The 19401-nt window shown below is 49.5% G+C and overlaps 1 protein-coding gene and 1 long non-coding RNA gene across 2 annotated transcripts in view; both read right to left on the reverse strand.

Moving 5' to 3' along the window:
• The window catches only part of stau2 (staufen double-stranded RNA binding protein 2), a 346269-nt gene that overhangs the window by 209279 nt on the left and 117589 nt on the right, over positions 1-19401 (reverse strand). The window contains exons 8-9 of the mRNA XM_052484058.1: positions 3673-3885; positions 2817-2954 (exon numbers count right to left, since the gene is read on the reverse strand). Coding sequence (XP_052340018.1) covers positions 2817-2954; positions 3673-3885 — 351 coding nt within the window. The remainder of the gene's footprint in view (positions 1-2816; positions 2955-3672; positions 3886-19401) is intronic.
• On the reverse strand, positions 18271-19092 carry LOC127912949 (uncharacterized). The gene is made up of 3 exons (XR_008084218.1): positions 18706-19092; positions 18620-18662; positions 18271-18576 (listed from the first exon to the last, which is right to left on the reverse strand). It is a non-coding gene; the product is annotated as an uncharacterized LOC127912949 (long non-coding RNA).

Below are 19401 nucleotides of genomic sequence, written 5' to 3' on the forward strand. Positions count from 1 at the left end.
CCTTTGAAGAGGTGGATGACCGCAGCTGCTTTCCAATCTTTGGGAATCTCAGACGACATGAAAGAGAGGTTGAACAGGCTAGTAATAGGGGTGGCAACAATGCCGGCAGATAATTTTAGAAAGAGAGGGTCCAGATTGTCTAGCCCGGCTGATTTGTAGGGGTCCAGATTTGCAGCTCTTTCAGAACATCAGCTATCTGGATTTGGGAGAAGGAGAAATGGTGGGGGCTTGGGCGAGTTGCTGTGGGGGGTGCAGAGCTGTAGACCGGGGTAGGGTGGAAAGCATGGCCAGCCGTAGAAAAATGCTTATTGAAATTCTCAGTGGTGACAGTGTTTATTCAGTGCAGTGGGCAGCTGGGAGGAGGTGTTCTTATTCTCCATGGACTTTACAGTGTCCCAGAACTTTTTTGAGTTAGTGTTGCAGGAAGCAAATTTCTGCTTGAAAAAGCTAGCCTTGGCTTTTCTAACTGCCTGTGTATAATGGTTTCTCATTTATCTGTTCTTAGTTTACATTTTTGATTGCGGCATGCTTTTTTAAGAAGTGAGGAAAACACTTTTATAGAACAACCAGGCATCCTCTACTAACGCATCCTTCCAGGATACCCGGGCCCAGAAAGCTGAAGTGTTTTAGGGAGCGTTTGACAAATTGGCTACTCCAGCCAATACATACACTGCTCAAAAAAATAAAGGGAACACTAAAATAACACATCCTAGATCTGGATGACTTTTTCTTTACATAGTTGAATGTGCCGACAACAAAATCACACAAAAATTATCAATGGAAATCAAATTTACCAACCCATGGAGGTCCCTAAAACAAGTCAAAATGAGGCTCAGTAGTTTGTGTGGCCTCCACGTGCCTGTATGACCTCCCAACAACGCCTGGGCATGCTCCTGATGAGGTGGCGGATGGTCTCCTGAGGGATCTCCTCCCAGACCTGGACTAAAGCATCCGCCAACTCCTGGACAGTCTGGTGCAACGTGGCGTTGGTGGATGGAGAGACATGATGTCCCAGATGTGCTCAATTGGATTCAGGTCTGGGGAATGGGCGGGCCAGTCCATAGCATCAATGCCTTCCGCTTGCAGGAACTGCTGACACACTCCAGCCACATGAGGTCTAGCATTGTCTTTCATTAGGAGGAACCCAGGGCCAACCGCACCAGCATATGGTCTCACAAGGGGTCTGAGGATCTCATCTCGATACCTAATGGCAGTCAGGCTACCTCTGGCGAGCACATGGAGGGCTGTGCGGCCCCCAAAGAAATGCCACACCATGACTGACCCACCGCCAAACCAGTCATGCTGGAGGATGTTGCAGGCAGCAGAACGTTCTCCACGGCATCTCCAGACTGTCTGTCACATGTGCTCAGTGTGAACCTGCTTTCATCTGTGAAGAGCACAAGTGGCGAATTTGCCAATCTTGGTGTTCTCTGGCAAATGCCAAATGTCCCGCACGGTGTTGGGCTGGAAGCACAACCCCCACCTGTGGACGTCGGGCCCTCATACCACCCTCATGGAGTCTGTTTCTGACTGTTTTAGCAGACACATGCACATTTGTGGCCTGCTGGAGGTCATTTTGCAGGGCTCTGGCAGTGCTCCTCCTTGCACAAAGGCGGAGGTAGCGGTCCTGCTGCTGGGTTGTTGCCCTCATATGGCCTCCTCCACGTCTCCTAATGTACTGGCCTGTCTCCTGGTAGCGCCTCCATGCTCTGGACACTACGCTGACAGACACAGCAAACCTTCTTGCCACAGCTCGCATTGCTGCACTACCTGAGCCACTTGTGTGGGTTGTAGACTCCGTCTCATGCTACCACTAGAGTGAAAGCACCGCCAGCATTCAAAAGTGACCAAAACATCAGCCAGGAAGCATAGGAACTGAGAAGTGGTCTGTGGTCACCACCTGCAGAACCAACTCCTTTATTGGGGGTGTCTTGCTAAATGCCTATAATTTCCACCTGTAGTCTATTCCATTTGCACAACAGCATGTGACATTTATTGTCAATCAGTGTTGCTTCCTAAATGGACAGTTTGATTTCACAGAAGTGTGATTGACTTGGAGTTACATTGTGTTGTTTAAGTGTTCCCTTTATTTGTTTGAGCAGTGTACTTTACAGAGGACTACATTTATATATATATACGGTACACGACAAGACGAGGACAAAAGAAGCTAACTATCTTCTGAACTAGCTTCTGATTAGCTTCTGGATTAGCTTCTGATTAGCTTCTGATTAGCTTCTGGATTAGCTTCTGATTAGCTTCTGATTAGCTTCTGGATTAGCTTCTGATTAGCTTCTGATTAGCTTCTGATTAGCTTCTGATTAGCTTCTGATTAGCTTCTGGATTAGCTTCTGATTAGCTTCTGGATTAGCTTCTGGATTAGCTTCTGGATTAGTTTCTGGATTAGCTTCTGATTAGCTTCTGATTAGCTTCTGATTAGCTTCTGGATTAGCTTCTGGATTAGCTTCTGATTAGCTTCTGAACTAGCTTCTGATTAGCTTCTGGATTAGCTCCTGGCTAGCTTCTTGGAGTTTCTGGCTAGCTTCTTGGAGGATTACAGATCTGAGGTAAATAATACTTATTTATAAATATGAATTGGTGAGGCGGGTTGCAGGAGAGTGTTTTGAAGATGAGTTGATGGAAAATAAAAATAAAATGTATGTGAAAAAAAGTTGTAAATATATATATATATATAGAGGACACGACAAGACGGGGACAAAAGATGTCCGACTGCTATGCCATCTTAGTGGCAAGACACTCGATCTGATACTCTACGCAAATAAATATCTCTATCCCTCCCCTCTAGCATCCCTCCATACCTGCATGATGAACTCCCTGCGTCGCGGCATGCCTCTCTCAGACAGCAAGAGGTATTCCGGTTCCTTCTCCTTCTTGGCCTGTTGTATCTGAGCCAGTCTACTGATGGGGTTCATCCCCTGACCATAATCAGGACCTGTCTGAGGGGCAGAGAGTGTTCACATGCACCTTAAATAGTTGGATTTAGAAAGTTACATGGATGTTTGGTGGTTGAGCCCCCGGCCCCCTCTCCACCCCAGCCCCCTCTCCACCCCCAGCTCCCTCTCCCCTCCCCACTCCCCCAGCCCCCTCTCCACCCCCAGCCCCCTCTCCACTCCAGCCCCCTCTCCACCCCCAGCTCCCTCTCCACCCCCAGCCCCCTCTCCACCCCCAGCTCCCTCTCTTCACCCCCAGCCCCTCTCCACCCCCCCCTCCACCCCGGCCCCCTCTCCCACCCCCAGCCCCCTCTCCAACCCCAATCCCCCTCTCCTCTTGGGCCCCCCTCCACCCTCGGCCCCCTCTCCACCCGCGAGCCCCCTAGTTTCTTGAGGTCCTGGAGAACTCCCCGGCAGCCCTCTCCAACACTTCGGCCCCCTCTCCTCCCCCGGCCCCCTCTCCACCCCAGCTCCCTCCCCCCCAGACTCCAGCCCCCTCCTCCAGGAAGCCCCTCTCCTCTTCCCGGACCCCCCTCTCCAACCTGGGCCCCCCAAGGAGGCCCCCTCTCCATTTCAAGGCCCCCTCTCCACCCCCGGCCCCCTCTCCACCCCAGCCCCTCTCCAGCTAGGGCCCTCTCCAGACCTAGGTCTCCACCCCGGCCCCCTCTCCACCCCCAGCCCCTGTCTCCACCCCCAGCCCATTTCCAAGCCCCAATCCTGGTACCTTGAGGATGGTCTTGGGGCGTTTCTTGTAGTGTAGTTTGGGTTTCTCCACTAACGGGGTGAAGGGGAGTTTCTTGAGGTCCTGGAGAATGGAGAGAGCAGCCCTCTTCTTAGACAGCTTCTTACTGTTCCCCTCGCCCTCTGCTGAGAACTCCCCCACAGACACACGGGTCAGGAAGCTCTTCATGTGAGGGGGACCGCTTTCCTTCAAGACCTGGGGAAGTGGGAGAGAGGAGAGGAAGCTCTTCATTTCAAGGTCCTTTATGAGCTAGGGAGACCTGGGGAAGTGGGAGAGAGGAGAGGAAGCTCTTCATTTCAAGGTCCTTTATGAGCTAGGGAGACCTGGGGAAGTGGGAGAGAGGAGAGGAAGCTCTTAATTTCAAGGCCCTTTATGAACTAGGGAGACCTGGGGATTTGATGTGGACAGAATATGAGGTTTGTCCATCTGAAGGAGAGGCCTCCCTGTGAGTGTGTGGATGTGTTGTGGTCACAATCATACCCACCCATGCATGTGTAAATCTCTCTCCACCCCCCCCCCCTCTCCCTCTCTAGGAGGAGGGAGAGGAGGGGGAGGGAAGTAGAGGGGGTTAGAGGAGGGAGGTAGAGGAGGGTGGAGGGAGGTAGAGGAGGGTAGAGGAGGGCAGAGGAGGGTGGAGGAGGGAGGTAGAGGAGGGTGGAAGGAGGTAGAGGAGGGTGGAGGAGGGAGGTAGAGGAGGGTAGAGGAGGGAGGTAGAGGAGGGCAGAGGAGGGTGGAGGAGGGAGGTAGAGGAGGGGGTGGAGGGAGGTAGAGGAGGGTGGAGGAGGGAGGTAGAGGAGGGTAGAGGAGGGAGGTAGAGGAGGGTTGAGGGAGGTAGAGGAGGGTTGAGGGAGGTAGAGGAGGGTGGAGGGAGGAGGGAGGGAGAGGAGGGTAGAGGAGGGAGGTAGAGGAGGGTAGAGGAGGAAGGTAGAGGAGGGTAGAGGGAGGTAGAGGAGGGAGGTAGGGGAGGGTGGAGGGAGGTAGAGGAGGGTAGAGGAGGGAGGTAGAGGAGGGTAGAGGAGGGAGGTAGAGGAGGAAGGTAGAGGAGGGTAGAGGGAGGTAGAGGAGGGTAGAGGAGGGAGGTAGGGGAGGGTGGAGGGAGGTAGATGAGGGAGGTAGAGAAGGGTGGAGGGAGGTAGAGGAGGGTAGAGGAGGGAGGTAGAGGAGGGTAGAAGAGGGAGGTAGAGGAGGGTGGAGGGAGGTAGAGGAGGGTAGAGGATGGAGGTAGAGGAGGGAGGTAAAGGAGCATGTGGGTGGGTCACTCACTAACTCTCACTAACTCTGGCTTGACATGCAACATACCATCACTGAACTCCTATAATGAACTGAATATGTACACAAAAGTTGAGGTGCTCTTATCTCAAGTTAAGATTCTGCTCTGTTCCTCTCTCTCCCATACCCTTCTCCATGTCACCTGGAGGGAAGGAGCGGAGGGAAGGAGAGGAGGGAAGGAGCCGAGGGAAGGAGAGGAGGGAAGGGGTGGGGGGAAGGAGAGGAGGGAAGGAGCGGAGGGAAGGAGAAGAGGGAAGGAGAGGAGGGAAGGAGCCGAGGGAAGGAGAGGAGGGAAGGGGCGGAGGGAAGGAGAGGAGGGAAGGAGCGGAGGGAAGGGGCGGAGGGAAGGAGAGGAGGGAAGGAGTGGATGGAAGGAGAGGGGGGGAGGGAAAGGAGGGAAGGGGTGGAGGGAAGGAGAGGAGGGAAGGAGCGGGGGGAAGGAGAGGAGAGGGGGGAGGGAGGTAAGGAGAGGGATGAAGGAGAGGGGGAAGGAGAGGAGGGAAGGAGAGGGGGAAGGAGATGAGGGAAGGAGAGGAGGAGAGGAGGGAAGGAGAGGAGGGGAAGGAGAGGAGGGAAGGAGAGGAGAGGAGGGGAAGGAGAGGAGGGAAGGAGCGGGGGCAAGGAGAGGAGGGAAGGGGCGGAGGGAAGGAGAGGCGAGAAGGAGAGGGGGGAAGGAGAGGAGGGAAGGAGAGGAGGGAAGGAAAGGAGGGAAGGGGCAGAGGGAAGGAGAGGAGGGAAGGGGAGGAGGGAAGGAGAGGAGGGAAGGAGCGGAGGGGAGAGGAGGGAAGGAGCGGGGGAAGGAGAGGAGGGAAGGAGCGGAGGGAAGGAGAGGAGGGAAGGAGAGGAGGGAAGGAGCGGGGGGAAGGAGAGGAGGGAAGGAGCGGAGGGAAGGAGAGGAGGGAAGGAGAGGAGGAGAGGAGGGAAGGAGAGGAGGGAAGGAGAGGGGGAAGGAGAGGAGGGAAGGAGAGGGGGGAAGGAGAGGGGGAAGGAGAGGGGGAAAGAGAGGAGGGAAGGAGAGGGGGAAGGAGAGGAGGGAAGGAGCGGAGGGAACGAGAGGAGGGGAAGGAGAGGAGGGAAGGAGCGGGGGGAAGGAGAGGAGGAAGGAGAGGAGGGAAGGAGCGGAGGGAAGGAGCGGAGGGAAGGAAAGGAAGGGAAGGAGAGGGGGGAAGGAGAGGAGGGAAGGAGAGGAGGAGAGGAGGGAAGGAGAGGAGGGAAGGAGCGGGGGAAGGAGAGGAGGAGAGGAGGGAAGGAGCGGGGGGAAGGAGAGGAGGGAAGGAGAGGAGGAGAGGAGGGAAGGAAAGGAGAGGAGGGAAGGAGAGGAGGGAAGGAGAGGAGCCCGATATGAGGTGGTGGGAGAGAGACAGAGAGAGAGAGAGAGAGAGAGAGAGAGAGAGAGAGAGAGAGAGAGAGAGAGAGAGAGAGAGAGAGAGAGAGAGAGAGAGAGAGAGAGAGAGAGAGAGAGAGAAGAGAGAGACAGAGAGACAGACAGAGAGAGAGAGATAGGGAGAGACAGAGAGACAGACAGAGAGAGAGAGAGGGAGAGACAGAGAGAGAGAGAGAGAGAGAGAGAGAGAGAGAGAGAGAGAGAGAGAGAGAGAGAGAGAGAGAGAGAGAGAGAGAGAGAGAGAGAGAGAGAGAGAGAGAGAGAGAGAGAGAGAGAGAGAGAGAGAGACAGAGAGAGAGAGAGAGAGAGAGAGAGAGAGAGAGAGAGAGAGAGAGAGAGAGAGAGAGAGAGAGACAGAGAGAGACAGAGAGAGACAGAGAGAGACAGAGAGACAGAGCTCAGTAACTGACTCCTCATGTGACTAATGCTTCTGGGAAAAACGATACACTCCTCCGTCAATCCCCCTCCCTGTGTAAGAGGTATGGCTGAGCAACAAGGCGAGGTGGTAACATAACCAACCGTTAAAGTTAGAATGAATTAAAACAAAAAGTGTACTCCCAGCTTCTGTTTCAGTAAAAAGCTGAGGGATGAGTTATGGAGACTGAATATCCATAATATTAACGTTCTAGTTATAAACATGTTTTGAGGCTATGCAGTGTTTGTTAACATGTACATTGTTTACAAACATTTGAGTAAAACAAGTTTATATTTCTGATTCTGATGTGGGGTACGCCACTTTAACGAAGCAAATTGTGGATGTAGCAATTGAGGATTCTAGCTTTGAACATGTCACAGAGACAAGAGATGTGAAACTGAGGAGAGCAGACGCACATCCCTCCCCAGTAACCCCCCCGCCCGGGCTTTTCTTGGATACAGTTGCTAAGGTTAGGGGTTTCTACGTGGTGGGCCGCCGAGGGGCAGGTGAGGTGACACAGTCATGTCTCTCTGTCCGTCTGAATAGATGGGCTCTCTCTCTAGGGTTCTCTAAGGACAGGTGACGTAGCAGCCTGCTGCAGAGGTGACGTAGCGTCCTCAGGTCTGACAGGTGACGTAGCGTCCTCAGGTCTGACAGGTGACGTAGCGTCCTCAGGTCTGACAGGTGACATAGCCATTTTTTGATATATGAGACTCCATTTTGATGAACAAGACCCCATTTTGATATATGAGACCCCATTTTGATATATGAGACCCCATTTTGATATACGAGACCCCATTTTGATATATGAGACCCCATGTTGATACACGAGACCCCATTTTGATATATGAGACCCCATTTTGATACACGAGACCCCATTTTGATATACGAGACCCCATTTTGATACACGAGACCCCATTTTGATACACGAGACCCCATTTTGATACACGAGACCCCATTTTGATACACGAGACCCCATTTTGATACACGAGACCCCATTTTGATACACGAGACCCCATGTTGATACACGAGACCCCATTTTGATACACGAGACCCCATTTTGATACACGAGACCCCATTTTGATACACAAGACCCCATTTTGATACACGAGACCCCATTTTGATACACGAGACCCCATTTTGATACACGAGACCCCATGTTGATACACAAGACCCCATTTTGATACACGAGACCCCATTTTGATATACGAGACCCCATGTTGATATTTTCGACCCCCCAGTCGGTACCTGGTCCACTCTGTTTGAATGAATCCTGAGCTTGTGGAGGGAAACAGAAGTCAAACAGGTGTTTCTGGGAGTCTGGGGTCATAAAGATTGTAGGAAGAAAACAGAAAACGCCCTGTTTATTTCAATCACATTAGCTGTTAACGGAGATTACTGACAATACCAGGGTTCAATCAACCAAGCACGATGTCTCTATTTCATGACAATACCAGGATTCAATCAACCAAGCACGATGTCTCTATTTCATGACAATACCAGGGTTCAATCAACCAAGCACGATGTCTCTATTTCCAGAGTTACTGACAATACCAGGATTCAACCAACCAAGCACGATGTCTCTATTTCATGACAATACCAGGATTCAACCAACCAAGCACAATGTCTCTATTTCATGACAATACCAGAGTTCAACCAACCAAGCACGATGTGGATGTCTCTATTTCATGACAATACCAGGATTCAACCAACCAAGCACGATGTCTCTATTTCCAGAGTTACTGACAATACCAGGATTCAACCAACCAAGCACGATGTCTCTATTTCATGACAATACCAGAGTTCAACCAACCAAGCACGATGTGGATGTCTCTATTTCATGACAATACCAGGATTCAACCAACCAAGCACAATGTCTCTATTTCCTGAGTTGTAACCCTATTTTTCAAACCAGACCCCTAGTTCGGGGAAGCTTCAGACGACAGTCATGAGACCAGTGCTGTTTCTCAGATGGCATCGCTGGTCCCTTCGCTTATACTGAGTTCTGGGATATTAGAATCCTCTGGCCTTCTCCCTCGTCATCTTCAACCTGTAGAAATAGGAGCCCATCACAGGCGTGGCGCATACTGTGAGGATTGTCGGCTTTGATACCAGAAGAAGAAAAAGAAAGTCTGATTTCCTTTTATGGAAAACAGCGTGAGGACTAGAAGGAGAGTGTGTGTGGGCTCTTGGCTGGGTGTCCAGGTCGCAGGATGGCGGCAGACGAGCTGTAGTCATTCTTCCTTCAGACGACATGGAATCTCTATCAGCGAGATGGAGTTACAACACCTCCTTTACACACACACACTATCACACACACGCTACCACACTCTCACACACACACACACACACACACACACACACACACACACACACACACACACACACACACACACACACACACACACACACACACACACACACACATCACACACACGCACACACACACACACACACACACACTATCACACACACGCACACACACACACACACACACACACACACAGACACAGACACACACACACACACACACACACACACACACACACACACACACACACACACAGGTTACACACACACACTGTGACACACATCTTTATTTACACACTCTTTCACACTATCACACATTCACTCTACCACACACACTATCACACACACACACACACACACATTTCCCACACACACTCCACACCACACACACACACCACACACACACACACACACCACACACACTACCACACCTCACGCCTGATGAAACAGGTCAGGTTATTTAAAAAGGAAACGCTCTGTGATTTAACGTTGATCTTTATTTATTTTCTCTCTCTTTCTTTCCATCGCTCTCTCCTAGTCCCCCTCTCTCTCTCTCTCTCTCCCATTCCCTCTCGCTCTCTCCTAGTCCCCCTCTCTCTCTCTCTCTCCCATTCCCTCTCTCTCTCTCCAAGTCCCCCTCTCTCTCTCCCCTAGTCCCACTGTCTCTCTCCCCTAGTCCCCCTCTCTCTCTCTCTCTCTCTCCCATTCCCTCTCGCTCTCTCCAAGTCCCCCTCTCTCTCTCCCCTAGTCCCACTGTCTCTCTCCCCTAGTCCCCCTCTCTCTCTCTCTCTCTCTCCCATTCCCTCTCGCTCTCTCCAAGTACCCCTCTCTCTCTCCCCTAGTCCCTCTGTCTCTCTCTCCTAGTCCCTCTGTCTCTCTCTCTCTCCCGGCTTTTTCTCAATGAGACATTAACACCAGCGGGGCGGGTCTGGATCCGTACATACGAGACCTTCTATACCACCAGGGTGTGTGTGTGTGTGTGTGTGTGTGTGTGTGTGTGTGTGTGTGTGTGTGTGTGTGTGTCAACAGGGTGAAACAATAGCAGAGGCTGGCAGACTAAAGATAAAGGATCTGTGGTATCAGTAACAAGGAAGGACTGAAGCCCCGAGGACACACGGGAAAGCAGCTAGTACTGCTGTGCATGATGGGTGGTTCTTGGCCCATTTAGGCCCGCTCTTCCCTTCTAGGCCGCATCGCAAATGGCACACTGTTCCCTGTATAGCGCACTACTTTTGACCAGAGCCCTATGGCACCCTATTCCCTACATAGGGCACTACTTTTGACCAGAGCCCTATGGCACCCTATTCCCTACATAGGGCACTACTTTAGACCAGAGCCCTATGGCACCCTATTCCCTACATAGGGCACTACTTTTGACCAGGGCTCACAGGGCGGCACTATACAGGGAATAGGATGCCATTTGGGGACACGTCATCTCGTCTCCTACGTCCTTCGGCAAGGAGACATCGAGACGGTGATTTATCTATCTATTCCCTCTCTTTGATCCAGCTGACTCGGGATTAAGGGTTTGGGGATAAGTCACGAGCCTCCTCATCGCTGTGACACAACGCCAGCATCCCAAAATGGCACCCTATTCCCTACATAGGGCACTACTTTTGACCATGTTTCCCAGGCCTCTTCCACAGTCATGTTATGAAATGTCCATGTTTCAGACCTCTTCCACAGTCATGTTATGTCCATCTCTCTCTCCCTCTGTTTCAGGACTCTTCCACAGTCATCTTATGTCCATGTTTCAGGACTCTTCCACAGTCATGTTATGTCCATGTTTCAGGACTCTTCCACAGTCATGTTAGTGTCCTCGCTCTCCAGTCCCCCTCTCTCCTCCCAGTCATCTCTATGTCCTCTTTCAGGCCTCTTCCACAGTCCATGTTATGTCCATGTACCAGGCCTCTTCCACAGTCATGTTATGTCCATGTTTCAGGCCTCTTCCACAGTCATGTAATGTCCATGTACCAGGCCTCTTCCACAGTCATGTTATGTCCATGTTTCAGGCCTCTTCCACAGTCATGTGTATGTCCATGTACCAGGCCTCTTCCACAGTCATGTTAGGCTGTCCATGTTTCAGGCCTCTTCCTCAGTCATGTTATGAAATGTCCATGTTTCAGGCCTGCTTCCACAGTCATGTTATGTCCATGACCTTCAGGCCTCTTCCACAGTCATGTTATGTCCATGTTTCAGGCCTCTTCCACAGTCATGTTATGAAATGTCCATGTTTCAGGCCTCTTCCACAGTCATGTTATGTCCATGTACCAGGCCTCTTCCACAGTCATGGGTGGTTTATGTAATGTCTCATGTTTCAGGCCTCTTCCACAGTCATGTTATGTCCATGTTTCAGGCCTCTTCCACAGTCATGTTACTGAAATGTCCATGTTTGAGTCCTCTTCCACAGTCATGTTATGTCCATGAGCCCATGGACCTCTTCCACAGTCATGTTATGTCCATGTTTCAGGCCTCTTCCACGGTCATGTTATGTAATGTCCATGTACCAGACCTCTTCCACAGTCATGTTATGTAATGTCCATGTTTCAGGCCTCTTCCACAGTCATGTTATGTCCATGTACCAGGCCTCTTCCACAGTCATGTTATGTCCATGTTTCAGGCCTCTTCCACAGTCATGTTATGTCCATGTACCAGGCCTCTTCCACAGTCATGTTATGTCCATGTTTCAGGCCTCTTCCACAGTCATGTTATGTCCATGTACCAGGCCTCTTCCACAGTCATGTTATGTCTATGTTTCAGGCCTCTTCCACAGTCATGTTATGTCCATGTACCAGGCCTCTTCCACAGTCATGTTATGTAATGTCCATGTTTCAGGCCTCTTCCACAGTCATGTTATGTAATGTCCATGTTTCAGGCCTCTTCCACAGTCATGTTATGTCCATGTTTCAGGCCTCTTCCACAGTCATGTTATGTAATGTCCATGTTTCAGGCCTCTTCCACAGTCATGTTATGTCCATGTTTCAGGCCTCTTCCACAGTCATGTTATGTCCATGTTTCAGGCCTCTTCCACAGTCATGTTATGTAATGTCCATGTTTCAGGCCTCTTCCACAGTCATGTTATGTCCATGTACCAGGCCTCTTCCACAGTCATGTTATGTAATGTCCATGTTTCAGGCCTCTTCCACAGTCATGTTATGTCCATGTTTCAGGCCTCTTCCACAGTCATGTTATGTAATGTCCATGTTTCAGGCCTCTTCCACAGTCATGTTATGTAATGTCCATGTACCAGGCCTCTTCCACAGTCATGTTATGTCCATGTTTCAGGCCTCTTCCACAGTCATGTTATGTCCATGTACCAGGCCTCTTCCACAGTCATGTTATGTCCATGTTTCAGGCCTCTTCCACAGTAATGTTATGTCCATGTACCAGGCCTCTTCCACAGTCATGTAATGTCCATGTTTGAGTCCTCTTCCACAGTCATGTTATGTCCATGTTTCAGGCCTCTTCCACAGTAATGTTATGTCCATGTACCAGACCTCTTCCACAGTCATGTAATATCCATGTTTCAGGCCTCTTCCACAGTAATGTTATGTCCATGTACCAGACCTCTTCCACAGTCATGTAATGTCCATGTTTCAGACCTCTTCCACAGTCATGTAATGTCCATGTTTGAGTCCTCTTCCACAGTCATGTTATGTCCATGTTTCAGGCCTCTTCCACAGTCATGTTATGAAATGTCCATGTTTCAGACCTCTTCCACAGTCATGTTATGTCCATGTTTCAGGCCTCTTCCACAGTCATGTTATGTCCATGTTTCAGACCTCTTCCACAGTCATGTTATGTAATGTCCATGTACCAGGCCTCTTCCACAGTCATGTTATGTCCATGTTTCAGGCCTCTTCCAGTCATGTTATGTCCATGTTTCAGACCTCTTCCAGTCATGTTATGTCCATGTTTCAGACCTCTTCCACAGTCATGTTATGTCCATGTACCAGGCCTCTTCCACAGTCATGTAATGTCCATGTTTCAGGCCTCTTCCACAGTCATGTTATGTCCATGTTTCAGGCCTCTTCCACAGTCATGTTATGTCCATGTACCAGGCCTCTTCCACAGTCATGTTATGTCCATGTTTCAGACCTCTTCCACAGTCATGTTATGTAATGTCCATGTACCAGACCTCTTCCACAGTCATGTTATGTAATGTCCATGTTTCAGGCCTCTTCCACAGTCATGTTATGTCCATGTACCAGGCCTCTTCCACAGTCATGTTATGTCCATGTTTCAGACCTCTTCCACAGTCATGTTATGTAATGTCCATGTTTCAGACCTCTTCCACAGTCATGTTATTAATGTCCATGTTTCAGTCCTCTTCCACAGTCATGTTATGTCCATGTTTCAGACCTCTTCCACAGTCATGTAATGTCCATGTTTGAGTCCTCTTCCACAGTCATGTTATGTCCATGTTTCAGGCCTCTTCCACAGTCATGTTATGTAATGTCCATGTTTCAGGCCTCTTCCACAGTCATGTTATGTAATGTCCATGTTTCAGGCCTCTTCCACAGTCATGTTATGTCCATGTTTCAGGCCTCTTCCACAGTCATGTTATGTCCATGTTTCAGGCCTCTTCCACAGTCATGTTATGTCCATGTTTCAGGCCTCTTCCACAGTCATGTTATGTCCATGTTTCAGACCTCTTCCAGTCATGTTATGTCCATGTTTCAGACCTCTTCCAGTCATGTTATGTCCATGTTTCAGACCTCTTCCAGTCATGTTATGTCCATGTTTCAGACCTCTTCCACAGTCATGTTATGGAAATGTCCATGTTTGGGTATTACGGTACAGAGTCAATGTGGAGGCTATATACAGGGGGTACCGGTACAGAGTCAATGTGGAGGCTATATACAGGGGGTACTGGTACAGAGTCAATGTGGAGGCTATATACAGGGGTACCGGTACAGAGTCAATGTGGAGGCTATATACAGGGTATTACGGTACAGAGTCAATGTGGAGGCTATATACAGGGTATTACGGTACAGAGTCAATGTGGAGGCTATATACAGGGTATTACGGTACAGAGTCAATGTGGAGGCTATATACAGGGGGTACCGGTACAGAGTCTCTGTGGAGGCTATATACAGGGGTACCAGTACAGAGTCAATGTGGAGGCTATATACAGGGTATTACAGTACTGAGTCAATGTGGAGGCTATATACAGGGGGTACTGGTACAGAGTCAGTGTGGAGGCTATATACAGGGAGTACCGGTACAGAGTCAATGTGGAGGCTATATACAGGGTATTACCGGTACAGAGTCAATGTGGAGGCTATATACAGGGGTACCAGTACAGAGTCAATGTGGAGGCTATATACAGGGTATTACAGTACAGAGTCAATGTGGAGGCTATATACAGGGGGTACCAGTACAGAGTCTCTGTGGAGGCTATATACAGGGGGTACCAGTACAGAGTCAATGTGGAGGCTATATACATGGTATTACAGTACTGAGTCAATGTGGAGGCTATATACAGGGGTACCGGTACAGAGTCAATGTGGAGGCTATATACAGGGGTACCAGTACAGAGTCAATGTGGAGGCTATATACAGGGGTACCAGTACAGAGTCAATGTGGAGGCTATATACAGGGGTACCAATACAGAGTCAATGTGGAGGCTATATACATGGTATTACAGTACAGAGTCAATGTGGAGGCTATATACAGGGGTACCAGTACAGAGTCAATGTGGAGGCTATATACAGGGGGTACCGGTACAGAGTCAATGTGGAGGCTTTATACAGGGTATTACGGTACAGAGTCAATGTGGAGGCTATATACAGGGTATTACGGTACAGAGTCAGTGTGGAGGCTATATACAGGGGTATTACGGTACAGAGTCAATGTGGAGGCTATATACAGGGTATTACGGTACAGAGTCAATGTGGAGGCTATATACAGGGTACCGGTACAGAGTCAGTGTGGAGGCTATATACGGGGTACCGGTACAGAGTCAATGTGGAGGCTATATACAGGGTATTACAGTACAGAGTCAATGTGGAGGCTATATACAGGGTATTACAGTACAGAGTCAATGTGGAGGCTATATACAGGGGGTACCGGTACAGAGTCTCTGTGGAGGCTATATACAGGGGTACCAGTACAGAGTCAATGTGGAGGCTATATACAGGGGTACCAGTACAGAGTCAATGTGGAGGCTATATACAGGGGTACCAGTACAGAGTCAATGTGGAGGCTATATACATGGTACAGTACAGAGTCAATGTGGAGGCTATATACAGGGGTACCAGTACAGAGTCAATGTGGAGGCTATATACAGGGGTACCAGTACAGAGTCAATGTGGAGGCTATATACAGGGTATTACGGTACAGAGTCAATGTGGAGGCTATATACGGGGTATTATGGTACAGAGTCAATGTGGAGGCTATATACAGGGTGTTACGGTACAGAGTCAATGTGGAGGCTATATACAGGGTATTACAGTACAGAGTCAATGTGGAGGCTATATACAGGGGTACCGGTACAGAGTCAATGTGGAGGCTATATACAGGGGGTACGGTACAGAGTCAATGTGGAGGCTATATACAGGGTATTACGGTACAGAGTCAATGTGGAGGCTATATACAGGGGCACCGGTACAGAGTCAATGTGGAGGCTATATACAGGGTATTACGGTACAGAGTCAATGTGGAGGCTATATACAGGGGTATTACGGTACAGAGTCAATGTGGAGGCTATATACAGGGGTACCAGTAAAGAGTCAATGTGGAAGCTATATACAGGGGTACCAGTACAGAGTCAATGTGGAGGCTATATACAGGGGGTACCGGTACAGAGTCAATGTGGAGGCTATATACAGGGGGTACCAGTACAGAGTCAATGTGGAGGCTATATACAGGGAGTACCAGTTTATAGTCAATATGGAGGCTCTATACAGGGGTACAGGTACAGAGTCAATGTGGAGGCTATATACAGGGGTACCGGTACAGAGTCAATGTGGAGGCTATATACAGGGGTACCGGTACAGAGTCAATGTGGAGGCTATATACAGGGGTACCGGTACAGAGTCAATGTGGAGGCTATATACAGGGGGTACCAGTTCAGAGTCAATGTGGAGGCTATATACAGGGGTACCGGTACAGAGTCAATATGGAGGCTATATACAGGGTGTACCGGTACAGAGTCAATGTGGAGGCTATATACAGGGGTACCGGTACAGAGTCAATGTGGAGGCTATATACAGGGTGTACCGGTACAGAGTCAATGTGGAGGCTATATACAGGGGGTACCAGTACAGAGTCAATGTGGAGGCTATATACAGGGTGTACCGGTACAGAGTCAATGTGGAGGCTATATACAGGGTGTACCGGTACAGAGTCAATGTGGAGGCTATATACAGAGGGTACCGGTACAGAGTCAATATGGAGGCTATATACAGGGTGTACCGGTACAGAGTCAATGTGCAGGGGCACAGGTTAGTTGAGGTAATTGAGGTATTATGGGTTGTCATTTCTCAGTCAAGTTCGTCCAAGCCACCCGAGACCGCAGAGGAAATCCCAGGCATGAGGTCCACAAGGAAGGCCCGTTCCAATCAGAACAGCATCGACAAAGCTTGCAGCTGGCAGTAAGTTAGCTGGCAGGCCAGCAGATCAACAAATCATTTTACTGCTGCTATTGAAAATAACAGATCCCAGATCACCAGGCTTCTGTCATCTCTTTCTATCTTCCAAAAACCAATAGCTTGCAGGGAAATAATTGCAAATAAAAACAACATGAACAACAAATTTGCTGGAGTTAACAGGCCTGCAAGACTGCCCAGTGGGCGCCATGGCAACGCCTAATCAACATTGATTGAATCATTGTAAACCTGATACGTGTGTTTTATTGATGAAGTGATTCATATTGAAGTTCATGGAAGAGTAGAAACCAATATCATGCTCTGATTAACAACAATAAAAAAAGGGCCAACAGGGAGGAGGGAGGTGTTTCACATATTAAAACAAACTCCTATTTCTCCTTCCACCCCTCTCTCTCTCTCCTTCCAACCCCCTCTCTCTCTCCTCTCCCCCTTTCTCTCTCCTTCCACCCCCCCTCTCTCTCTCTCTCTCCTTCCACCCCCCTCTCTCTCCTTCCACCCTCTCTCTCTCTCTCCTTCCACCCCCTCTCTCTCCTCCACCCTCTCTCTCTCTCCTTCCACCCCTCTCTCTCTCTCTCCACCCCCCCTCTCTCCTTCCACCCCTCTCTCTCTCTCTCTCTCCTTCCAACCCCTTCCCCCTTTCTCTCTCCTTCCACCCCCCTTTCTCTCTCCTTCCACCCCTCTCTCTCTCTCTCTCCTTCCACCCCTCTCTCTCTCTCTCCTTCCACCCCTCTCTCACTCTCTCCTTCCACCCCTCTCTCTCCTTCCACCCCTCTCTTGACCAGTGTCAACATGACTGAGAAGACACATGACCTGGTAGTAGACCAGTGTCAGCATGACTGAGAAGACACATGACCTGGTAGTAGACCAGTGTCAACATGACTGAGAAGACACATGACCTGGTAGTAGACCAGTGTCAACATGACTGAGAAGACACATGACCTGGTAGTAGACCAGTGTCAACATGACTGAGAAGACACATGACCTGGTAGTAGACCAGTGTCAACATGACTGAGAAGACACATGACCTGGTAGTAGACCAGTGTCAACATGACTGAGAAGACACATGACCTGGTAGTAGACCAGTGTCAACATGACTGAGAAGACACATGACCTGGTAGTAGACCAGTGTCAACATGACTGAGAAGACACATGACCTGGTAGTAGACCAGTGTCAACACGACTGAGAAGACACATGACCTGGTAGTAGACCAGTGTCAACATGACTGAGAAGACACATGACCTGGTAGTAGACCAGTGTCAACATGACTGAGAAGACACATGACCTGGTAGTAGACCAGTGTCAACATGACTGAGAAGACACATGACCTGGTAGTAGACCAGTGTCAACATGACTGAGAAGACACATGACCTGGTAGTAGACCAGTGTCAACATGACTGAGAAGACACATGACGTGGTAGTAGACCAGTGTCAACATGACTGAGAAGACACATGACCTGGTAGTAGACCAGTGTCAACATGACTGAGAAGACACATGACCTGGACTAGTAGACCAGTGTCAACATGACTGAGAAGACACATGACCTGGTAGTAGACCAGTGTCAGACACATGACGTGGTAGAGAAGACACATGACGTGGTAGTAGACCAGTGTCAACATGACTGAGAAGACACATGACCTGGTAGAAGACCAGTGTCAACATGACTGAGAAGACACATGACCCGGTAGTAGACCAGTGTCAACATGACTGAGAAGACACATGACCCGGTAGTAGACCAGTGTCAACATGACTGAGAAGACACATGACCTGGTAGTAGACCAGTGTCAACATGACTGAGAAGACACATGACCTGGTAGTAGACCAGTGTCAACATGACTGAGAAGACACATGACCTGGTAGTAGACCAGTGTCAACATGACTGAGAAGACACATGACCTGGTAGAAGACCAGTGTCAACATGACTGAGACGACACATGACCTGGTAGAAGACCAGTGTCAACATGACTGAGAAGACACATGACCTGGTAGAAGACCAGTGTCAACATGACTGAGACGACACATGACCTGGTAGTAGACCAGTGTCAACATGACTGAGAAGACACATGACCTGGTAGTAGACCAGTGTCAACATGACTGAGAAGACACATGACCTGGTAGTAGACCAGTGTCAACATGACTGAGAAGACACATGACCTGGTAGTAGACCAGTGTCAACATGACTGAGAAGACACATGACCTGGTAGTAGACCAGTGTCAACATGACTGAGAAGACACATTGACCTGGTAGTAGACCAGTGTCAACATGACTGAGAAGACACATGACCTGGTAGTAGACCAGTGTCAACATGACTGAGAAGACACATGACGTGGTAGTAGACCAGTGTCAACATGACTGAGAAGACACATGACCTGGTAGTAGACCAGTGTCAACATGACTGAGAAGACACATGACCCGGTAGTAGACCAGTGTCAACATGACTGAGAAGACACATGACCCGGTAGTAGACCAGTGTCAACATGACTGAGAAGACACATGACCTGGTAGTAGACCAGTGTCAACATGACTGAGAAGACACATGACCCGGTAGTAGACCAGTGTCAACATGACTGAGAAGACACATGACCCGGTAGTAGACCAGTGTCAACATGACTGAGAAGACACATGACCTGGTAGTAGACCAGTGTCAACATGACTGAGAAGACACATGACGTGGTGTGAAAGACAAAACAAAAAAGGATATTATCAACATTACTTTGCAC

Source organism: Oncorhynchus keta, chromosome 28, assembly GCF_023373465.1.
Source record: "Oncorhynchus keta strain PuntledgeMale-10-30-2019 chromosome 28, Oket_V2, whole genome shotgun sequence".
NCBI classification, from domain to species: domain Eukaryota; kingdom Metazoa; phylum Chordata; class Actinopteri; order Salmoniformes; family Salmonidae; genus Oncorhynchus; species Oncorhynchus keta.